We start from the raw sequence: 17494 nt of genomic DNA on the forward strand, positions 1-17494 counted from the left end.
ATAGATGGTACTGATAGGGTCTGTTATCCACTCAGAAAACCTTTCAGCTGGAAAACAGAGAATGTTTTATAACCTCTCATGATTTCACAAATCTTTCCAGACAGAATTCCTTCTCTTCCCAGAGTCCAGAAAATAGGACCCCATCTTGTGGGAGAGACTTGCACTTTCTGGTTCCATGTCTAACAGGGGGTTATCAAATATGACAGAGAGCCTTAAGGAGCCATTAATTTTTACCTCTATGAAAGTAGAGCCATGTTCTCTTTATGTTCAAAGAACATTTGTCAGTTTCTTCAACAAAACAAGTGTGATCTTGGCAAAAAAAAGCATCAAGAAGTGAATAAAGTAATTAACATAAAAATCAAACACAGCTTTCAAAATGAATTTGGGACAGAGCTTCACTGTAAGCCTGATTGCATGAAAAATAGCACATGGGGGGACCTGGCAACATGCTGGGATTTCATTTATCTTTGAAGGAATACAAAAACACCCACCACTTTTTTCCAAAATGATGAAGCAATAGACATAATATGGGCACATATAGTGACAGGTTTTTTAAAATTCCACTATCTTGGCTTACACTGAGAAATTTGTGAAAGAATCTGTTAAAAAGGAATTGACAGAGAAGTTTGATTTTGCTTCTTGCTGGCTGTTTAGATTATATAGTGTTACCCTGACTCCACTGGGATCCTTCTGGGAAGGTGAAATGATATGTGAACCTGGTATATCATCCAGATCATATATTTATGTGAGTTCGAGTGTATGACTGTTGACAGGCAGTGGATCCAACACCTACCCAGACCGGTCCAGGTTATCACCCTCGCCATGTACACATTTGTCTGAATATTTATGGGTTGGTAATAAGTCAGCAATTGGGGCTCCCTGATGAAATCTGTGGTGGAGTCTACCCTCAATGATTAAATCTGTGCCTATTTTGGCAGAGATACTGATTTCTTCCATGCCTGAAACAGTGTGAGCTGATGTCTCCGCTATGTTACTAGGAAATACATGAAGTCATGTGCATGAGTAATGAAAGGCAAAACCTGACTGATGGAGAAGGATGGCTCAAATGTAGCAATTTGGGTATTGCTGTTCTTGGGCTCAGAATTGCTGTAATGATTTTTTTTCCTGAAAGAACTGAGTTTGATTTTAATTGCAATGAAGAAAATAACTGGACAACCTATGTATTATCTGTAGAGACTGAGTGCACAATTTCTTCTGCATTAGCCAACTCACAAAGCAAGTTTTATGTATGAAGATTTTGCCTCCAAAGATGTGTTGCTAACAGTGGCAGTGATTTTATGAACACTCTGGAAGAAGGCTGAGGGAAAAGATGTGGGTAGAGATTAGGCAGAGAAAGAAACTGTGTAGTATATTATTCTTAAAAGATTTGTAACACTCACAATATATTCTGCAAATCAGCTGATATTTCTCAGAAACATGAAAGGCCTGGAGGTGAGTGGGCATGGCAGGGAAGTATCAAAAAAAATAATTCCAATCGTGAAGAATGGTCCAAGAACATAGGAAGTTGCTGAAGAGGAAGTAGATTTCCTCTTCTGAAATTTAAGTATTTTCCTTGAGTGCTCAACCGACCTTGTGATGAACATGTTGAGGTTTCATTTTGGGGCTGTCTGATCTTATGTTCATTGAGAAGAACATTTTTATTTAGACTTTTTGAGATAAATTGTATGCAGACAATCTTTTTGTCCTTGCTGCCATATTAAACACTCTTACTTTAGCAGCACCTGAAATTGTCTGCTGCCATGAGCTAGTCATGAGTTGTCTTTCTAAAAAAAAATGGCTTTAAATGCATCCTTACATTTTTCTGGCAACCTGTCCAGAAATGAAATCAGTATGGCCCGTGGCTCAGTTGAAGGTGCATGAATAACATTTCTTCATTCAAAGAGACCTAATCAGTTTGATTCCTTGTCCTTTAAAATGAAATCTGAACTGTAATCTGACTTCATTGACTGCTGAAAACTAGTACTAAAAATACTCCAAGTCACATGCTTAGAACTAGAGATCCATGCTACATGCTTCATTCTGAGATGAGAGCCACGAAAAGTGCTCAGTAGATCTAAAATTCCTCTGTTCATAGATGTAGAGACCTTACTATACAGTACTAAGTGTAAGATGTGAAATGGATTCCATGACACCTCCTGGATGACTCTGAGAGTGCTTCAGGGGTCTTTGCCATTTTGAAGAGCTCTTGAACAAACTGAAAACTGTGTCAGGAACTGAAGCTACTTAACCTGGAATGGCTGTGTTGACCCTACAGAAGAACGCTTTCCCTAGGATATGGGAGGAAGGAGCCTTATGGTTGTGTTGCTGATGATGATCTGCCTCTTCTGACCTGGATCAAACTGGAAGAAAGTTTGAAATAATCCAGGAAACTTTATCTAGTGCTAAAGGTGCTTTGATAGATAACATAGCCAATTCTGGTGTAGATAAGTATAATATAGTGAGATGAGAATATTTGTTGTATAGCTATCCTTTGTCTTTGGAGACTTTTGGAAGTCATATTTATACTTTGTGATTTTTATTCTGCATGGAACCAGTAGAGAGGTATACAAACAAACACATTACTAACTTTGTCATGGTAGAGAAATGGTGAAATCTTTAGCTGTCGCTGCACTGATGACTCACTAACTTCCTCATGCTTATGCCATGGTGACAACATGCTCTTTTTTTCCTGCAGACAGCAAGGATAGGTTTCAAAGGCTTTGAAACATAGGCCTAGATACTTTTTACTGAAGAATGTATTCTCCTTGACACCTGTGAGACTGCAGACATAAGCCCTTGAAAAACTAGTATTTAAAGTGAAAACCTTGAAGGAGTGGAGATTTTTTATGTCTAACCTCTGAGTCAGACACCTCCTTTAGACCTTACCATCACAAAAACAGAGCTTCATAAGTATTTGTGTGTTTTGAAAGCGGATTACAAAATCATGGAGTTATAGGAGGTAATTCATACTAGAATAAAGGCACTGAACATATCCATCAGCATGTTGTATCACAGATGGTTTTTAAAGCCTGTGGTCTGAATTCAGCCATGGTGCTTGCTGATGGTTCCAGTAATGATGGTAGCGCTGATGGTTCCACTTGCCCTAGCAAATGCTGAATGCCTTGTCTTTGGTCAATGGATTAAAACAATCAGCAGTAGCAAAGAAAGAGTGCGCTAATCAAAGGCATGAAAGAAAGATATAACAATTCTGAAACAGCAGTGTGTATTAGGATATTGGCATTCTTTCAGTGCTATGTTCAGCTATCAGAAAGCACCAAGTTATGGCTAAGTTCACTCCATTCTTCAGGCTCTTGAAAGAAACAGTTTGAGAGCAGCCAGGATAAAAAGATAGTGTTTGTCGGATGTTAAGTAAGGGAATTACTGAACAATACTTGAGGAGGAACCAGGGAATACGGTATGTTCACCACAGATTCAAACTTAGCAAGCAGTGTTTTTGTTGTAATGAAAATGGTATTGTGTTATAGTTGCAGCTGTTTTGTTCCAATAATGCTGAAGCTCACTTCTAAGCTCACTCCTATACTCATCCACATATTATTTCATATCTACAGAAGAATAGATGCCATTTCCAATTTCTTAATTTCCTACGGAAGAGTTTGTGTTGGTATTGTGTGTGGGTTTTTTTAGGAGTGCAAAGATTGAATCATAAAACTTCTTTTTTTGAGATGTCTAATTAATGATCTACAAGGCAGAAAGCTGAGGCGGTGGAGGGGAGTAATCAATGTTTGCATCCTGTGGCATTCAGGTTCAATTATACTCCTGAAACCTGGAAGCAGTGGTGTTTTAAAGCAATAATTCAGTGTTACACATTACAGCTATTCTGGAATCTGTAGTTTGTTCATAGTTTATGCTGTAATTACTGCAAGTATATCCCTCATTCCTTAAATAAGATTGCACGTATTGAAATGAGTTATGTAGATATCTGATAATTAGCAACAGCTGACAATAATAAAGTAACAATCACAAAAGAAAACGAGGAAAATATCTCCTGCTTTCCACTGCAAAATTTTCACAGAGACAATGATCTCATTCAAATGTCAGCATAGCATATTGTGTCGGTTTGACTGTCATGGTTTAACCCCAGCTGGCAATAAAGCACCACGCAGCCGCCCGCTCACTTCCCCCATGGTGGGATGGGGGAGAGAATCGGAAGAGTAAAAGTGAGGAAACTTGTGGGCTGAGATAAAGACAGTTTAATAGGTAAAGCAAAAGCCGTGCACACAAGCAAAGAAAACCAAGGAATTCATCCCCCACTTCCCCTGGGCAGGCAGGTGTTCAGCCATCTCCGGGACAGCAGGGCTCCATCACGCCTGACGGTGACTTGGGAAGACAAACACCATCACTCGGAATGTGCCCCCTTCCTTCTTCTTCCCCCAGTTTTACATGCTGAGCATGATGTCCTATGGTCTGGAATGTCCCTCTGGTCAGTGGGGGTCAGCTGTCCCGGCTGTGTCCCCTCCCAACTCCTTGTGCCCCCCCAGCCTCCTCGCTGGTGGGGTGGGGTGAGGAGCAGAAAAGCCCTTGGCTCTGGGTAAGCAGGGCTCAGCAGTAACCAAAACATCCCTGTGTTATCAACACTGTTCCCAGCACAAATCCAAAACATAGCCCCATACTAGCTGCTGTGAAGAAAATTGACTCTATCCCAGCCAAAACCAGCACACATATACAACAGACAGCCCTGAGGTTTCTTTCACACTGTAATCTGATAGGTATTTTGTATGTAAATTCCAGATATTGTCCAGTCCCCACACCTCATTGCCATTTAAGAATGAGCAAATACAAGGTGCCTCTCTGGAATCATAATAATGTATATTTAGCCCTATTGGTGCATATCTTTCAACCATCCCTCATTTTCATTTCTCTCTTTTCCATATGAATCATTCCCAGTGCTTGAGAACTATGTGTTTACGTACTCTAAGCTGAAACATCAGAAGACAAAATAGCTGTGCCTTTGTAAACATGATGAGAGGAGATGGGTATCTCCCCAGCAACACTGAAGACTTGAATTTCCTTAGCTCCACCATTATTTTCACAGGATGCTCTATTTATGGAATCACCAATAACCAACTATTTCCCTTTTTCGAAGCAGAATAAAACATTAAGATCAGATAATACAAAAATGATCAAACCAACCCCCCACCTAACCTTAGTAGGGAAGTATATAAGATCCTATCACACTTCCATACTATACTTTTAAGTTACCCATGCCTATACTTATTATAATAGTTATATTATATATAGTAATATATTATAGTTATTATAATAACTATTCATGCCTTTTAAATTATTCATGCCATGGTCTGTGGGACCTAGTGATTATGTTTAGATTTTTACAGTGGATTATAAAAGAGGGAGGAACAGTATTATAAAGCTGAAAAAGAGTTTTAATTTTTTCTTAGAAACTGGGGTTTTTTTAGGTTTTTTTGTCATCTAGTACCCTATTTGTACTCAGCATTAGCCTCTCAAGACACCAGTGGTCCTTCACCCATCCCTTTACACTACTCTATGGACAAAGATAATTGTGACATAGATTTGCCTTTGGTTTTTTTTTTAGCAATTTCAGCTGTAGGCTTGCTAGTTTGGCTGCCTGCAGACACACCTAGAATACTTGTGAAGGCATGTGGTTTCTTGGCTGTACCAAAAGCTTCAAACAGGCTGATTTAAGAGGAAATACTTTGGTGATAGCTGATGAGAAATTGCTTTGTGTTCAACAACTGGACAAGGAAGGAAAAGAAAGAAAAGAGACTTCAGGTGATACCTTCCTGAAAACAGAGGCAGAAGATTAGAAGTAGCTTGTGAAGTGAGAAATTTATGAACAAAAATATCAGTGATATTTTCGCTGAGTTTCTGCCACTGAAGTTATGTTTCAGACGTGTGCTGTGCACAGGGAGTATACGTCCTGTAAGTAAGACCACGTTACTGTCTTCTGTATTCCCACTGCTTAATCTGTTGGCTAGGAGCTGACCAGGTATCCACAGTCAAGTCGTTTGTTCATCATTATTTTGACATACTACTTGAGATCATGCATTGAACTTGAATTACACCAACAGGACTCTAGAAATTAAATTCAAAATGAATGTATTCTGGTAACGTTTGTGGCTTGTTACATTTGTCTTTTGAAAATAAACACATTAAACTTCTTTATTTCTATGTGTAAAACCGTTAACAGCCAGAGGAGTAGAGTTCTGTACAGGATTTGGTGTGATATCCTGTGATCTTTGACCTGTCCTACGTACTGTGCAACTACAGACATGGCATTTAATTTGCCTGTGCCTTACCTGTCCCTATATGACATGGGACGGTAGCACTTCCGTATCGCATCAAACTGCTATGATGAGAAATGGATACTGGGGGCTCCTTAGATGCCATGATAATGGATACAAACTAAATACAGGAGAAAAAGACCTGGGGGTGCTGGTTGACAGCCGGCTGAAGATGAGCCAGCAGTGTGCCCAGGTGGCCGAGAAGGCCAAGAGCATCCTGGCCTGTATCAGAAATAGTGTGGCCAGCAGGACTAGGGACGTGATTTTCCCCCTGTACTTGCCACTGGTGAGGCTGCACCTTGAATCCTGTGTTCGATTTTGGGCCCCTCACTACAGGAAAGACATTGAGGTGCTGGAGCATATTCAAAGAAGGGCAACGAAGCTGGTGAAGGGTCTGGAGCACAAGTCTTGTGAAGAGTGGCTGAGGGAACTGGGGTTGTTTAGTCTGGAGAAAGAGAGGCTGAGGGGAGACCTTATCGCTCCCTACGACTACCTCAAAAGGAGGCTGTAGCCAGGTGGGTGCTGGTCTCTTCTATCAAGTAACAAGCGATAGGACAAGAGGAAACAGCCTCAAGTTGCACCAGCAGAGGTTTAGATTGGATGTCAGGAAAAATTTCTTTACTGAAAGGGTTGTCAGACATTGGAATAGGCTGCCCAGGGAAGTGGTGGAGTCACCATCCCTGCAGGTGTTCAAAGAGCGCATAGACGAGGCACTTCAGGACATGGTTTAGTGGTTTAGTGGCCGTGGTGGTGTTGGGTTGACAGTTGAACTCGATGATCTTAAAGGTCTTTTCCAACATAAACGATCCTATGATTCTAAACAAGGTGACTGAACTCTTATGGTCGTTGTGAATTGTGGGCAGATTCAGTGTGACTGAACTAGCGGTCTTAAAAAAAAAAGGGGGGGGGGGGGGGGGGGAAGGCCCGTGCAAGTAGACGGGAGGGTGAAATTCCCATTTTTCAACATGTCACTTAACGCATATAACGACCAAGGCGGGAGCACGCCTGTTGGCTCAAGCCTCTTGTAATAACGATTGCTGTTCTCTCTACCAGGGCAACTAACGTTATCGTCTGGTTCTCCGGGTTTGTTTCTTCTTCCCGGCTTTCGCGACCACCCCTCGGGGCAGCAGCCGGCCCGCCGCCCGCCCTGCTCAGCGCCGCGCAGACGGCCGCTGCTCCCCGGCCGCCGGCGGGAGGCGGCGGCGCCGGGCGCTCTGCCGCCGCGGCCCCTCTGCGGCGCCCCCTGGCGGCGCCGAGCCCGCCCGGCTGGCAGCGGAGCCGCCGCGCCCCGTCCCGGCCCTGCCGCAGCGGGCGGCGGCGGCGGCCGCGGCCGCCGCTCCCCGGGACGGGCACCCCTGGGCTCTGCCGCCGGGGCGCGTGTTGCGTCGGTGGCCCGGGAGCAGAAGTCGGCCTCACCGCGGGCCCGCGCGCGGGACGTTGAAGTTTGGGACGTTACCGGCCGGGGCGCGGCCGGCCCGCGCTCTGCCCCGCCGGTTCCGCGTCTCCCGGGGAGGAGTTGCTCGGGGCGTGGGGGCCCGCTGACTCACGAACGGGGAGGCAGGGGATTCCCCTGCTACCCTGCGGGACGGGACGGGACGGGACGGGGCGGGGCGGGGCGGGGCGGGAGTTTCCGCGCAAGGGCCCGGACCGGGGAGGCGCGGGAGCGAAAGCCCGCGGGACCGCCCGCCGGACTCGCTCCCGCCGGGGCCCTTCCGCGGCCCCGGTGCCGTTTCCTCCCCGGGGGCTCCGGCGCCCCAGCGGGGCGGCTCGGCCAGCCCGCCCCTCGCGCCGGCCGTCGGGCACCCCGCGCGCCCCGGGCCGGGGCAGTCACGCGCGGCTCCCGCCCGCGGTGACGTCACCGCCCCGCTCCCGCCTCGCCGCCTCAGTCGGCGGCGGCGGCAGCCCGCGGGCGGCGGCGTGGCCCGGTGCACCGCTCCGCTCCGCACCGCTCCACGGGCGGCGGCCGGCGGCGTTCGCCGCGGTGTGGCGGGCCGCTTGGCGCCGCCTCCCGCCCTCCCTCTCCGCCGCCCTCCTGCCCGCCCTGCGCTGCCCCATGTTCGGGCTGGAGGAGCCGGCGGGGCGGCAGAAGCCGGGCAGAAGTGGTGGGTTTCCGAACATGGCGTCCGTGGGGGATTTTAACGTCCTCGGCGCCAGCATCCCGGCCACCAAGGTGGAGCTCTCCGTGTCCTGCAGGTACGGCGGCGGCCGCGGGCCGCCCTGCCCGCGCGTCCCGGGGGCGTCGGAGGGGGCAGGCGGGCGAGCGGGCCGGCCCCCGCCCCGGGGTCTGCCAGCCGAGGGGGGCGGCCGGGAGAAGGGGCAGCGGCCGGGCGGCGGGGCGGCCCGCTGCACGCCGGGCGCCGTGCGGGGCGCTTTCCCTCCAGCGCTCGGAGAGCGGTGCCCGGCGCCGGGAAGTTGCGAGCGCTCAGCCGGCGGCAGCGCCCGGGCGCAGCCCGAGGCCGGCGGCCGGCCCGCGGCAGCCCGCTTAGGCGTGCCGGGGGCGGGGGTGCTGCCGGCGGACCCCGGGGCAGAAGCGCCGGTTCTCGCAGGGGCTGCGGGCGGCAGCCGGCTTTGCCGAAACGGGCGGCCGCTGCTGCCTGCCGCCCCAGATCCTTCCCGTAAGCTGGCCGGAGGGGAGCGGGGGTCGCGTGGCCGTGCGTGCGCGCAGAGCCGTTTCTCCAGCCGGTGTTTTAACTTGTGGAGCTGTCCCCAGCGCCGCGGGTGGGGACGGAGGAAACTCCCCTCCGGAATAATCCTTTCGTCGGTTGTCTGAGGCTCTCCTGCCGAACTGTTACGAAACCGGGCGTGCTACCTCGTCACGTTTTATCGTAACGCCGTTGCCGATAAATTAAGAAAATGCCAGCCCGTAGCGCAAAGCCTAGCGCATGCCGTTTTGTCCCTCGGCATTTATTTGGCCGCGGTTTGTTTATTGGTATTTCAAAAAATCCTGCTTTCTCCCTTGAACCGCAGGGAATTTCCCGTTAGAGGTCTAAAAATATTTCATTTGTGGGCTTTCATATTCGTATCTTTATTCATGTTTCACAGCTTCCTTAAGCACTCCCTAGTAGTTGCAGAGCAGTGGTTCCTTTCACCACCAGAGTTGGCAGCTTCTAGCGGATAATTTGAACTGTTAGTGTTGTTTCCTGATGGGAAATGAGGCAAAGTTTGTGCTTCAGTCCGCTGCTCCATTTTCTAATGTAGCTGCCCGGGAGTTCCTGCAGTTGACAGACACTACTTCTCCGAGGACAGAACGTCAGGGCTCTAAACTTAAATTGTCAGACAACTCCCTCTCTCTCCTTAGTAAATAAAGTATGATTTGATGTTTTATCAAGGTTGCATTTCAAAAGAAGGCTGAGACGGTAAGAAATAGAGTAAGATTGAATTTGGAATACTGAAACAGTCACTAGGCTGACATGGGGACACCCCGATGTACTTGCTGCCTGCCTCTGCCAAGTTCGCTGGCAACAACCACAGAAAACCCTGGTCCAGTGAAGGGCGTGCTGCTATGTGTAAAAGCAGTCCAGGACCTTGAGTATTACTTTTAGGTTCCTCAAGTAACCTGTCACAATTACAGATGTCAGAACATTTATGCTGGATTTGACCTAGTTCATTTATAATGGGAGTTTCTTTCATTCCAGGTATTGTTTGTATATACCTGCAATGTTTTCTTCAAACCTTAGTTTTATAGTGATTTGAGAATCCATCAGGTAGTTAGGAAGAAATGTAGGAATATGACATAGACGATCAATTCTGACCTTTGTTACCTTACTTGTAACTACTTTCAGTATATAGTTTACAATGTTAATTTCTCTGTGGCTATCTTCAAAATCCATGTCTGTTTTTCTTATTTAAAAAAAAATGGTTTCCCATCCTGATATGTCTCAATGTCAAGTGCAGAAGGATGGGAATTTCTGTGGCGATTCCTTTCTTCTTTATGTGCTGGGATGACAGCTTTTGGTTACTAAATCATGCTTTAAAATTGAGTATAAAATGAATGACATTGGAGCGGAGAGTAATGATTAACACATGCTTGTCATTCATCTGTAAACACATTCATTGGCTAAAGCTCTCGAAAAGTAGCGTTAAATGAAATTGTGAAATACAGCAAGAGCAAACTGCAAAGTTCAGAGAATGCTGAAAATTATTTAATAATTAGCAGTTGTGTATTGCTTACACACCTGGAGAGAAATGCTTTTAAAATAGTTTGGGTCAAGACATTAGTTTTACCTTGATACCTGAAGAGTTGTAGAATCAATTTTGGTCACTAGTTTACATCAACAATTATCAGCTCCTACCTGTTCTTTCTTCCTAGATTTTTTTTTTTTTTTTTTTTTTTGCTTGTTTTCTTTATAGGAAATATGGGAACTTCTTCCAGTTTGTACAGGTGGTGTAACTTGGTGGTCAGTGAAGCAGTACAAGCGATTTGTGCCACACGATAGATTTGTGACTCCAGACAATAGTCTTTCTGTTCTCTCTCTTTCCGTTCTCTCTCTTTCGTGTAAGGATACAGCTTCTATTCACTGAGCTTTTAATTCTGCATGGTTCAACTGTCAGCACTTCCCAAGTTAATTTGCCCTGCATCCCTGTACTGTCAATGTTACCAAATTAGCCGGGTTTCAGTACTATGCAGATGGCATTGCACTACTTCTTATTCTGCAAGCCAGCCTGTTTTAGCTTCAGGGACACATCAGGTAGCCTTTAGGAGAAGTGCATCTCATAGAATGAGAAATTGCCTATGAAAATTGTAAAGTCTTTTGTAAAGTCTAAATGTTTTGGATATCAGGTGGTGCTCTTTCTGGGGTTTCTTTATGACTAAAAACTTTTCATATGATTCCCATGGCTTATTGAATGCCAGCATTGGCTGTAGTTTTACAAATGCTAGAAAGCAAGAAATTAATTTAATTTTTTCTAGTTATTACTACTCAGTGCCTATCAAACAAAAAGTTCACAGTTCTTTTCTGACTCTTGTGTAAGATGTAGATTCCCAAACCTCTGAGTTTTTTTATCAGGACTCTGTATTCTTTGGCTCAGGAGCCAGATCTAATGTGGCAGAACAACTTACATGTGTCATCCCAGAGGATCCTCTGGTGTTGGTAATAGTCCACTATTGTCTGGATCAATTGTTCTGGTAGCCATCTCCCTCTGCGCCCTGAATGGCATCCATGGTCTGATGAAAATGTAGTTGTCACCTACTATGCATTCTTTACTTGTTGCAGCCTGGCATAATTTTGCATGATTGTCATGTGGTGAAGGATCAGGACCTTGGCCCTGCAGTTGGTGAGGAAGAGAGAATATAGGCTGCTCTTTTACTCCACTGCTGTTTTCCAGCCCAAAGGTTCCTCTTCCTCTCTGAAGAGGTATTTGCACTGCATACTGATTATAGGCCTGTGCCAAGACTTGAATCTTCACTTACCAGCTGTGTGTGTAAATTTGTGGTCCCATGTGAGCTTGTGGTAAGCTTTAGGCCATGCATCTGTCATCCTGTATCTCCCTCTGGTGGTGTTCTTTGCTGATTCCAATCTAGTTAAATCTTGGAAGAAACTTTGTATTCTCTTCCCGTCTTCCCTTCTATCAGTGCAGTTACTATGTTGTTGACTGAAGTACCCTATTTAATACCGAGAACACAAGTAGATTATGGTTGTCACATATCTTGAAGTTTGTACTCTGTGTGAACATGTGAAGTTCAACATAGTTCAGTGGGGTCTCAAGTTTTTCACTCTTTGTTGTGATCTGTATAATGGTCACTCTTTGTTGTGATCTGTATAATGGTGATTTATGCTCCTCACGGTTACTGTGTAGACCGACCTAGCTTTTTTCCTGTAGTCTCCTGATTGAGCCATAGCCTTTATGAAACCTTGTCTTACAAGAAAGGCCAAGAGTTTCATTATGCCTCATGTTAATGTTTATTTACTTACTGAATGAGCAGTTACTAATCAGAATTTTCTTCTTGAGACTAATTTTTTAATATCTATAGGAAAGAGAAGCTGTAGTTTGATCACTTTATGACTTCTAGTAGTGTATCTAAGATGACGTGGTTACCTGAAAGATGGTGAAAGTGTTGTAAAATATTGACACAGTACAGGGTCACTTTGCTAATTGAGAAAGTTTTTTTATGATAGTCTTGCTCTGCTAGGCTTTATGCTCAGTTAGGCAGTCTGTCCTCATCATTCAGGGTTTATGCTGGAGAGGCTCTACACTGGCTGTATTCCCACACCAGGCATAATGTGTGGAAAGGCAGCATAAACTCCTTATCGTGGTTAATTCAACAGAAATACAATTGGTTGCCCATGCCTGGTTTGGATCGGTTCTATGCCACTTCACAATTTGTACAGAAATCTAATGCTAATGAATGGGCTGAATGGAATTAAGCAACTCCTATTCTCAGTAATGAAGATAATTTAATTTCAAGTTTCTTGCACAGAGGAACAAAACGTACTACTTCAGGTTTTTTGCTTTTCCTTTTGTTTGGCAGTCTGAAAGTCGTCACCAGCCACTTTCTAGTGGTTGTGGTACCCAAAAGTATGTTTAATTGTATCTTTGATTGTCCTAGGCATTGATTTCTGGCAAGATCGATTCTTTCCAGCCAGTGTACTTACCTCCTGGTTTTTTTGGAAATATTAATCATTTGTTAGAAATCCGTGTTGCAGGAAGATGGAATGATAAAAGAAATATCCATAACAAATTAATTATTTGAGCTTGTAACTCTGTATAGTACAAACTACAGAATATAAAATTCATCCTGATGGCAAGTCTGGCTTTCATTTTTCTGCTTTCTTTGTGTATGTGTGCCCAGGTTGGATTAGATGTCTGTGGAGTGGTTATGTGTGACCAACAACAGAAAGTTGATCTTATATGTTTTTTCTTTGAAATGAAACTGCCTAGAGAGCCAGCTGGCTTCAGCTGAGAAAAATGAGTGTACTGGGAGAAAATGTAAATGGGTGACAGTGTCCATCAACATAGTCACAGAGATGCGTTAGCCTGATAGCCTACATGGTTTTGTTTTCACCTATGCGTCTATATTGTTTGAACTTTAAGCATGCAGCCATGTGACTTCTAGAATTTAAGGCAGATGTGGTGTTGCCCCGTAAATTCAGCCTTGCCATTGCTAGGAGCAGGCCCCAGGTTTCATACAACTCTACAAGTCTCAGGACTTGTCAGATTTCGTCTAAACTTGTCTTTGCCTACATGGAGCTTTGTTTGGGTTTGCTTAGCTGCAAACCCAAACCAGTGTTTTCTTCTAATGACCAGGTGGCTACTGCTTGGTTTTGCTTTGGCTTGTCTTTGTGTAATTGTGTGGTATAACCGTATTTCTTTCTACAGATAGTAGCAGCAAGTAGTTATTCTGTGTAGAATGACCTATTTGTGAGTTGCAGGGAAGGGTGCAGTGCAGAGGGATAGCAGAGGGCTTGCAAGTGTGGACACAGGATGCAGGGTGGAGGAGCAGGAGCAGCAGCAGCAGCTGAGAAGAGGGGACTCGGGGTGCCATTGGGGACCCCAGCGCTGTGAAGAGGTCACCAGTGGTTGGTAAAGAAGTCCAGGCTGGGAGCTGGGCAGGATCAAAAGAGCTGAAAGAGCAAGTCTCAAGCAGATGTAATACACAATATATACAGTAAATGTGGATGTGAAATGGAGTTGCAGACCAATGAGGCAAGAGCAGGATGTAAAAGCATGTTGGAGAAATAGCCCAGGTGGGGGTCATCAGAGTGAGGAGGAAGAAGCCATCTACATCATACTCCTGAGACCACCTGTTCCACCCCTGCCACCACTGTAAACTTCATGCTTCTCTCCAGGCAGGATGTGGTACACTGGGGATGGCTCAGTGTAACACCCTCCCACAGCTGAAGCTGGCTATGTCAGGCCTCAGAAGGGTGGTATATGGGAAAGCCTGACAGCGGGGAAAGGGCTAGGTACTAGGAAGTGTGTAACAACTTTAAATGTATTATTATGAAGACTTTCTGTAGTAGTATTATTTTCCTCATTTTCTTTCTTTCTCTGCCCATCTAAGCAGTGCCTCACCCCCCAACACCTCTGCAATGGCTGAGAAATGATGAGGTATATGTTTGCTTTCTAAATTACTTCTTTGATGTATACCTTTTGAAGAATTGTTTCAGAAAAACTGCAATACCAGTCTGTATGTTATATATAGTTATACATTAATGAAATACTGTATTAACTCTACATTCCTAAAGAAATCAGATCTAAAATAGGGCAGCATATCCATGGATTTGGATGGGCTGGGTGAAAGTAGCTGGAAGGGATCAGTGAGTTGACACTAGATTGAATAGATCGTTTACCACCAGCAATCCTTAGTGCCATCCCTCAGGATACGTTACCAGTAGCTCAGACCCAGAGACTGTTTACCTGCTCAGCCTTAGAAACATAAATGTAGATGGTTCATTCTGTTGGTTTCAAATAATAATTAGGTTGGTATTGAAGCAGAATTCAGTTTGTGATATTCCTAAATGGACTTTTTTTATTTAAACTGGAACAGTCCAAGAATGTGTTCAGGTCTGCTTCATCTGCAAGTGTATCTTTTCATAATCCAGCACTTCCTGTCTGTTTCCATAGAATGTCTGCAAAACTATTCTTACGTTGAAGTAAATAAACTTGGCAACTCCTTTGTTGTTTTTTTTTTTACTCTCCAGGAGTAGTTAGCAGTTTTAATAGAGGTTTCTTCCTTAAACTGTTTGTGTACATCTAGCCGGAGAGGACTTTCTGTGGGTTGTCAAAAAACCTCATGGAAGCACTGCTGGTCTAACCCTTCTCATTGCTTCTGCCTTTCTTTTTTCCTTTAAGATAATGGCTTCTCAACCAATATATGTTTAAATAGATAATGAAAGTTACTGGGAGGCTGAAAATTATTTTTTTGTCGTCTTGTGCACAAGAAGAGTCAATTCTCCAAAAGTTATGAAGAGGTATTGTGGATGTTAAGTTTGCATATCAGAGATATGTTTGCCTTCTTCACAGTCCTTCTAGCGTCCCAAAGAGTGGAGACAATCTGAACAGAAAAGAAGTCGTCATCCTAATTGCTTCTTAGTCAGGAGAGCCACCATTTTCTCGCCTGTGAGCCTTTCCTAAGAGAACCAGTTATTTTGACAAGAAGATAAAATTCTGAGAAATTGTCTAATCTGTTTTTAAGTCCAGGGCATTTTGAATATAGAGATCTGGAGGCTAATAGCTTGCTTTTTATTGTGTTCTGACAGAATACAGAAGGTGAGAGTAAATAGCTAGGGAAGGGTGACTACTTAAGCTAGCATTACGACTGAAAAATTGTTTGTGAAATTACTCTGCAGGAAGTCAAGTGGACTCTTCACTCAAGTAGGCTCTTTGGATCATACCTCATCTTACCTAGGACTGACTATTGCAAGTTCAGTAATATCAGTCAAGGCTGAGGGACAGTGACTACTAGGATGTAATACAGTTATGTTTCAATTAGTAGTAGAATGGATACTATTCTGCACAGTAAAAAGTGAGGAGATGCTGCTGCTTTTTTCAGGATCTTCATTGAAAAAGACACATGGGCCCCGCATTAAGTGAGGGAAACAGAAATGCATTTGTTTAATGGACTGTTTAATGAACTAGGGACAATTCCTCTTCCCATGGAGTGGTACAAGTGTACTGTGAGAAAAGTAGTGTATGCTTATATGAGAATATAATATATTGAAAATGTATATTTTCTAAAAATTAAAACATTTTTGCATGGGTAACTAACTTCTGTGTTTGGAAACTGCTGAGTGCTTTATTTCACCACCAAGGAATCTTTGCATGCACTTAAATGTAATCTAAAGATGAAGAGAAACATAAAACTTGTAACACCTGGAGAGATTCTGACAAATTCATCTGAAGTAAACCACTTTTTTATCATTAAGGATTTCAGAGCTGCTGAAAGCAATGTATAAATAAGTATATTTCCAGTCATATGAACACAGGGTTTTTAGGGTTTTGTGGGGGTGTTTTTTTGAGACTAGAGAGATAGATTTTAAACTATTTCATTCTGTAGGTACTGTAGTCTGTTTTTCAGTGCCAGAATTCTGTCATTTTTGAAGGGAGAATTGGATTTACTTCAGCTTAGCAGTTGGGTATAACAGAGAGTTAAATTTAAAACAAACAAATTACAAAGCAGGAAGTTCAGATATTGAGGATTAAAATAAAGTCAAATTTGAAGCAACCTGTATGTGAACAAGGTGAGCAAATGTTACTTTTTAACATAGATCAGTCTTTGTCAACGTAGGTATGATGCATAGAGTATGTGAGATCATACAAAGCAACATCGACTGTAACGATTTCTGTTTAGCTACCACTGCTAACTAGATCAGTGAATCTTGAAGTATCTGATTTATACATATGAGATGTTTTTACATTAAATGTAGTACAAAAAACTTGACATTAGGAAACATTTCTTTATTGAGAGGGTAGTCAAACGCTGGAACAGGCTTTCTAGAGAGGAGGTTAATGCCCCATGCCTGTCAGTGTTTAAGAGACATTTGGACAATGCCCTTAATAACATGCTTTAACAAGCCCTGAAGTTGAACTAGATGTCTGCTCCAACTGAAATACTCTATTCTGTTTTGAAACAATTTTTGAAGGAAAGTACTGGGCAGAAACTGTTATTTTGACAAATTTTTATGGAGTTCATGAAACTGTGTGAACAAAGTGATTCTGCAATGCATAGCTAAATATGTTTTAAATTTTCTTATTGACTGATTACTTTTCTTTTTCCTGGGGAAATTGCTCTCATACAGAAAAATAACTCTTTATCCCAGCATTTATAATCTGTCTTGTGTGTTCCAGTTTAGACTAAGTAGGTGTTATTGCCATGGCTCCTATTTGTTTTTTTTCCGTTCCTTTTTTATGCTCTTGCAACCATTTTGGTAGGTCCACTCCAGAATGGGGAGGTGCAGAATGAATTCCTTCAGGATCTGTGATGGTAGAATAATGCTTTCTGCACAGATCTTCCCAGACTTCTTTGCTGTAGGTATTTGATGTGCATGTTTTTCCAGGTAAAAGCATATGTCTTTTTTTTTTTTCTCCTCATAATTAATAGCAATTCCTTGTCTTTTCTTTTTGCATTCTTTGTCTGAAAAGCTTAATGGGCATAGAAAAAGCATACTCACCATCTTCAGTCAAAATAGAAGTCTGTTTCTCTTGATACTTTGATTAGGAGGAAGAAACAGAAGTTTCAGCTATTTCTGGTTTCTGAGTTTGTGAGCTTTCCT

The 17494-nt window shown here is 43.7% G+C and overlaps 1 protein-coding gene across 5 annotated transcripts in view; it reads left to right on the forward strand.

Annotated features, from left to right (window-relative positions):
• The first annotated feature begins 8288 nt into the window (after positions 1-8288).
• The window catches only part of CPNE8 (copine 8), a 109739-nt gene continuing 100533 nt past the window's right edge, over positions 8289-17494 (forward strand). For 2 of the 5 annotated variants that reach the window (XM_049813943.1, XM_049813944.1), the window contains exon 1: positions 8289-8474. In XM_049813943.1, coding sequence (XP_049669900.1) covers positions 8335-8474 — 140 coding nt within the window. In that variant the 5' untranslated portion in view covers positions 8289-8334. The remainder of the gene's footprint in view (positions 8475-17494) is intronic. The other 3 variants (XM_049813939.1, XM_049813940.1, XM_049813941.1) reach the window with 3 other exon arrangements.

The sequence above is a fragment of the Accipiter gentilis genome, chromosome 11 (genome assembly GCF_929443795.1).
Source record: "Accipiter gentilis chromosome 11, bAccGen1.1, whole genome shotgun sequence".
NCBI lineage: Eukaryota > Metazoa > Chordata > Aves > Accipitriformes > Accipitridae > Astur > Astur gentilis.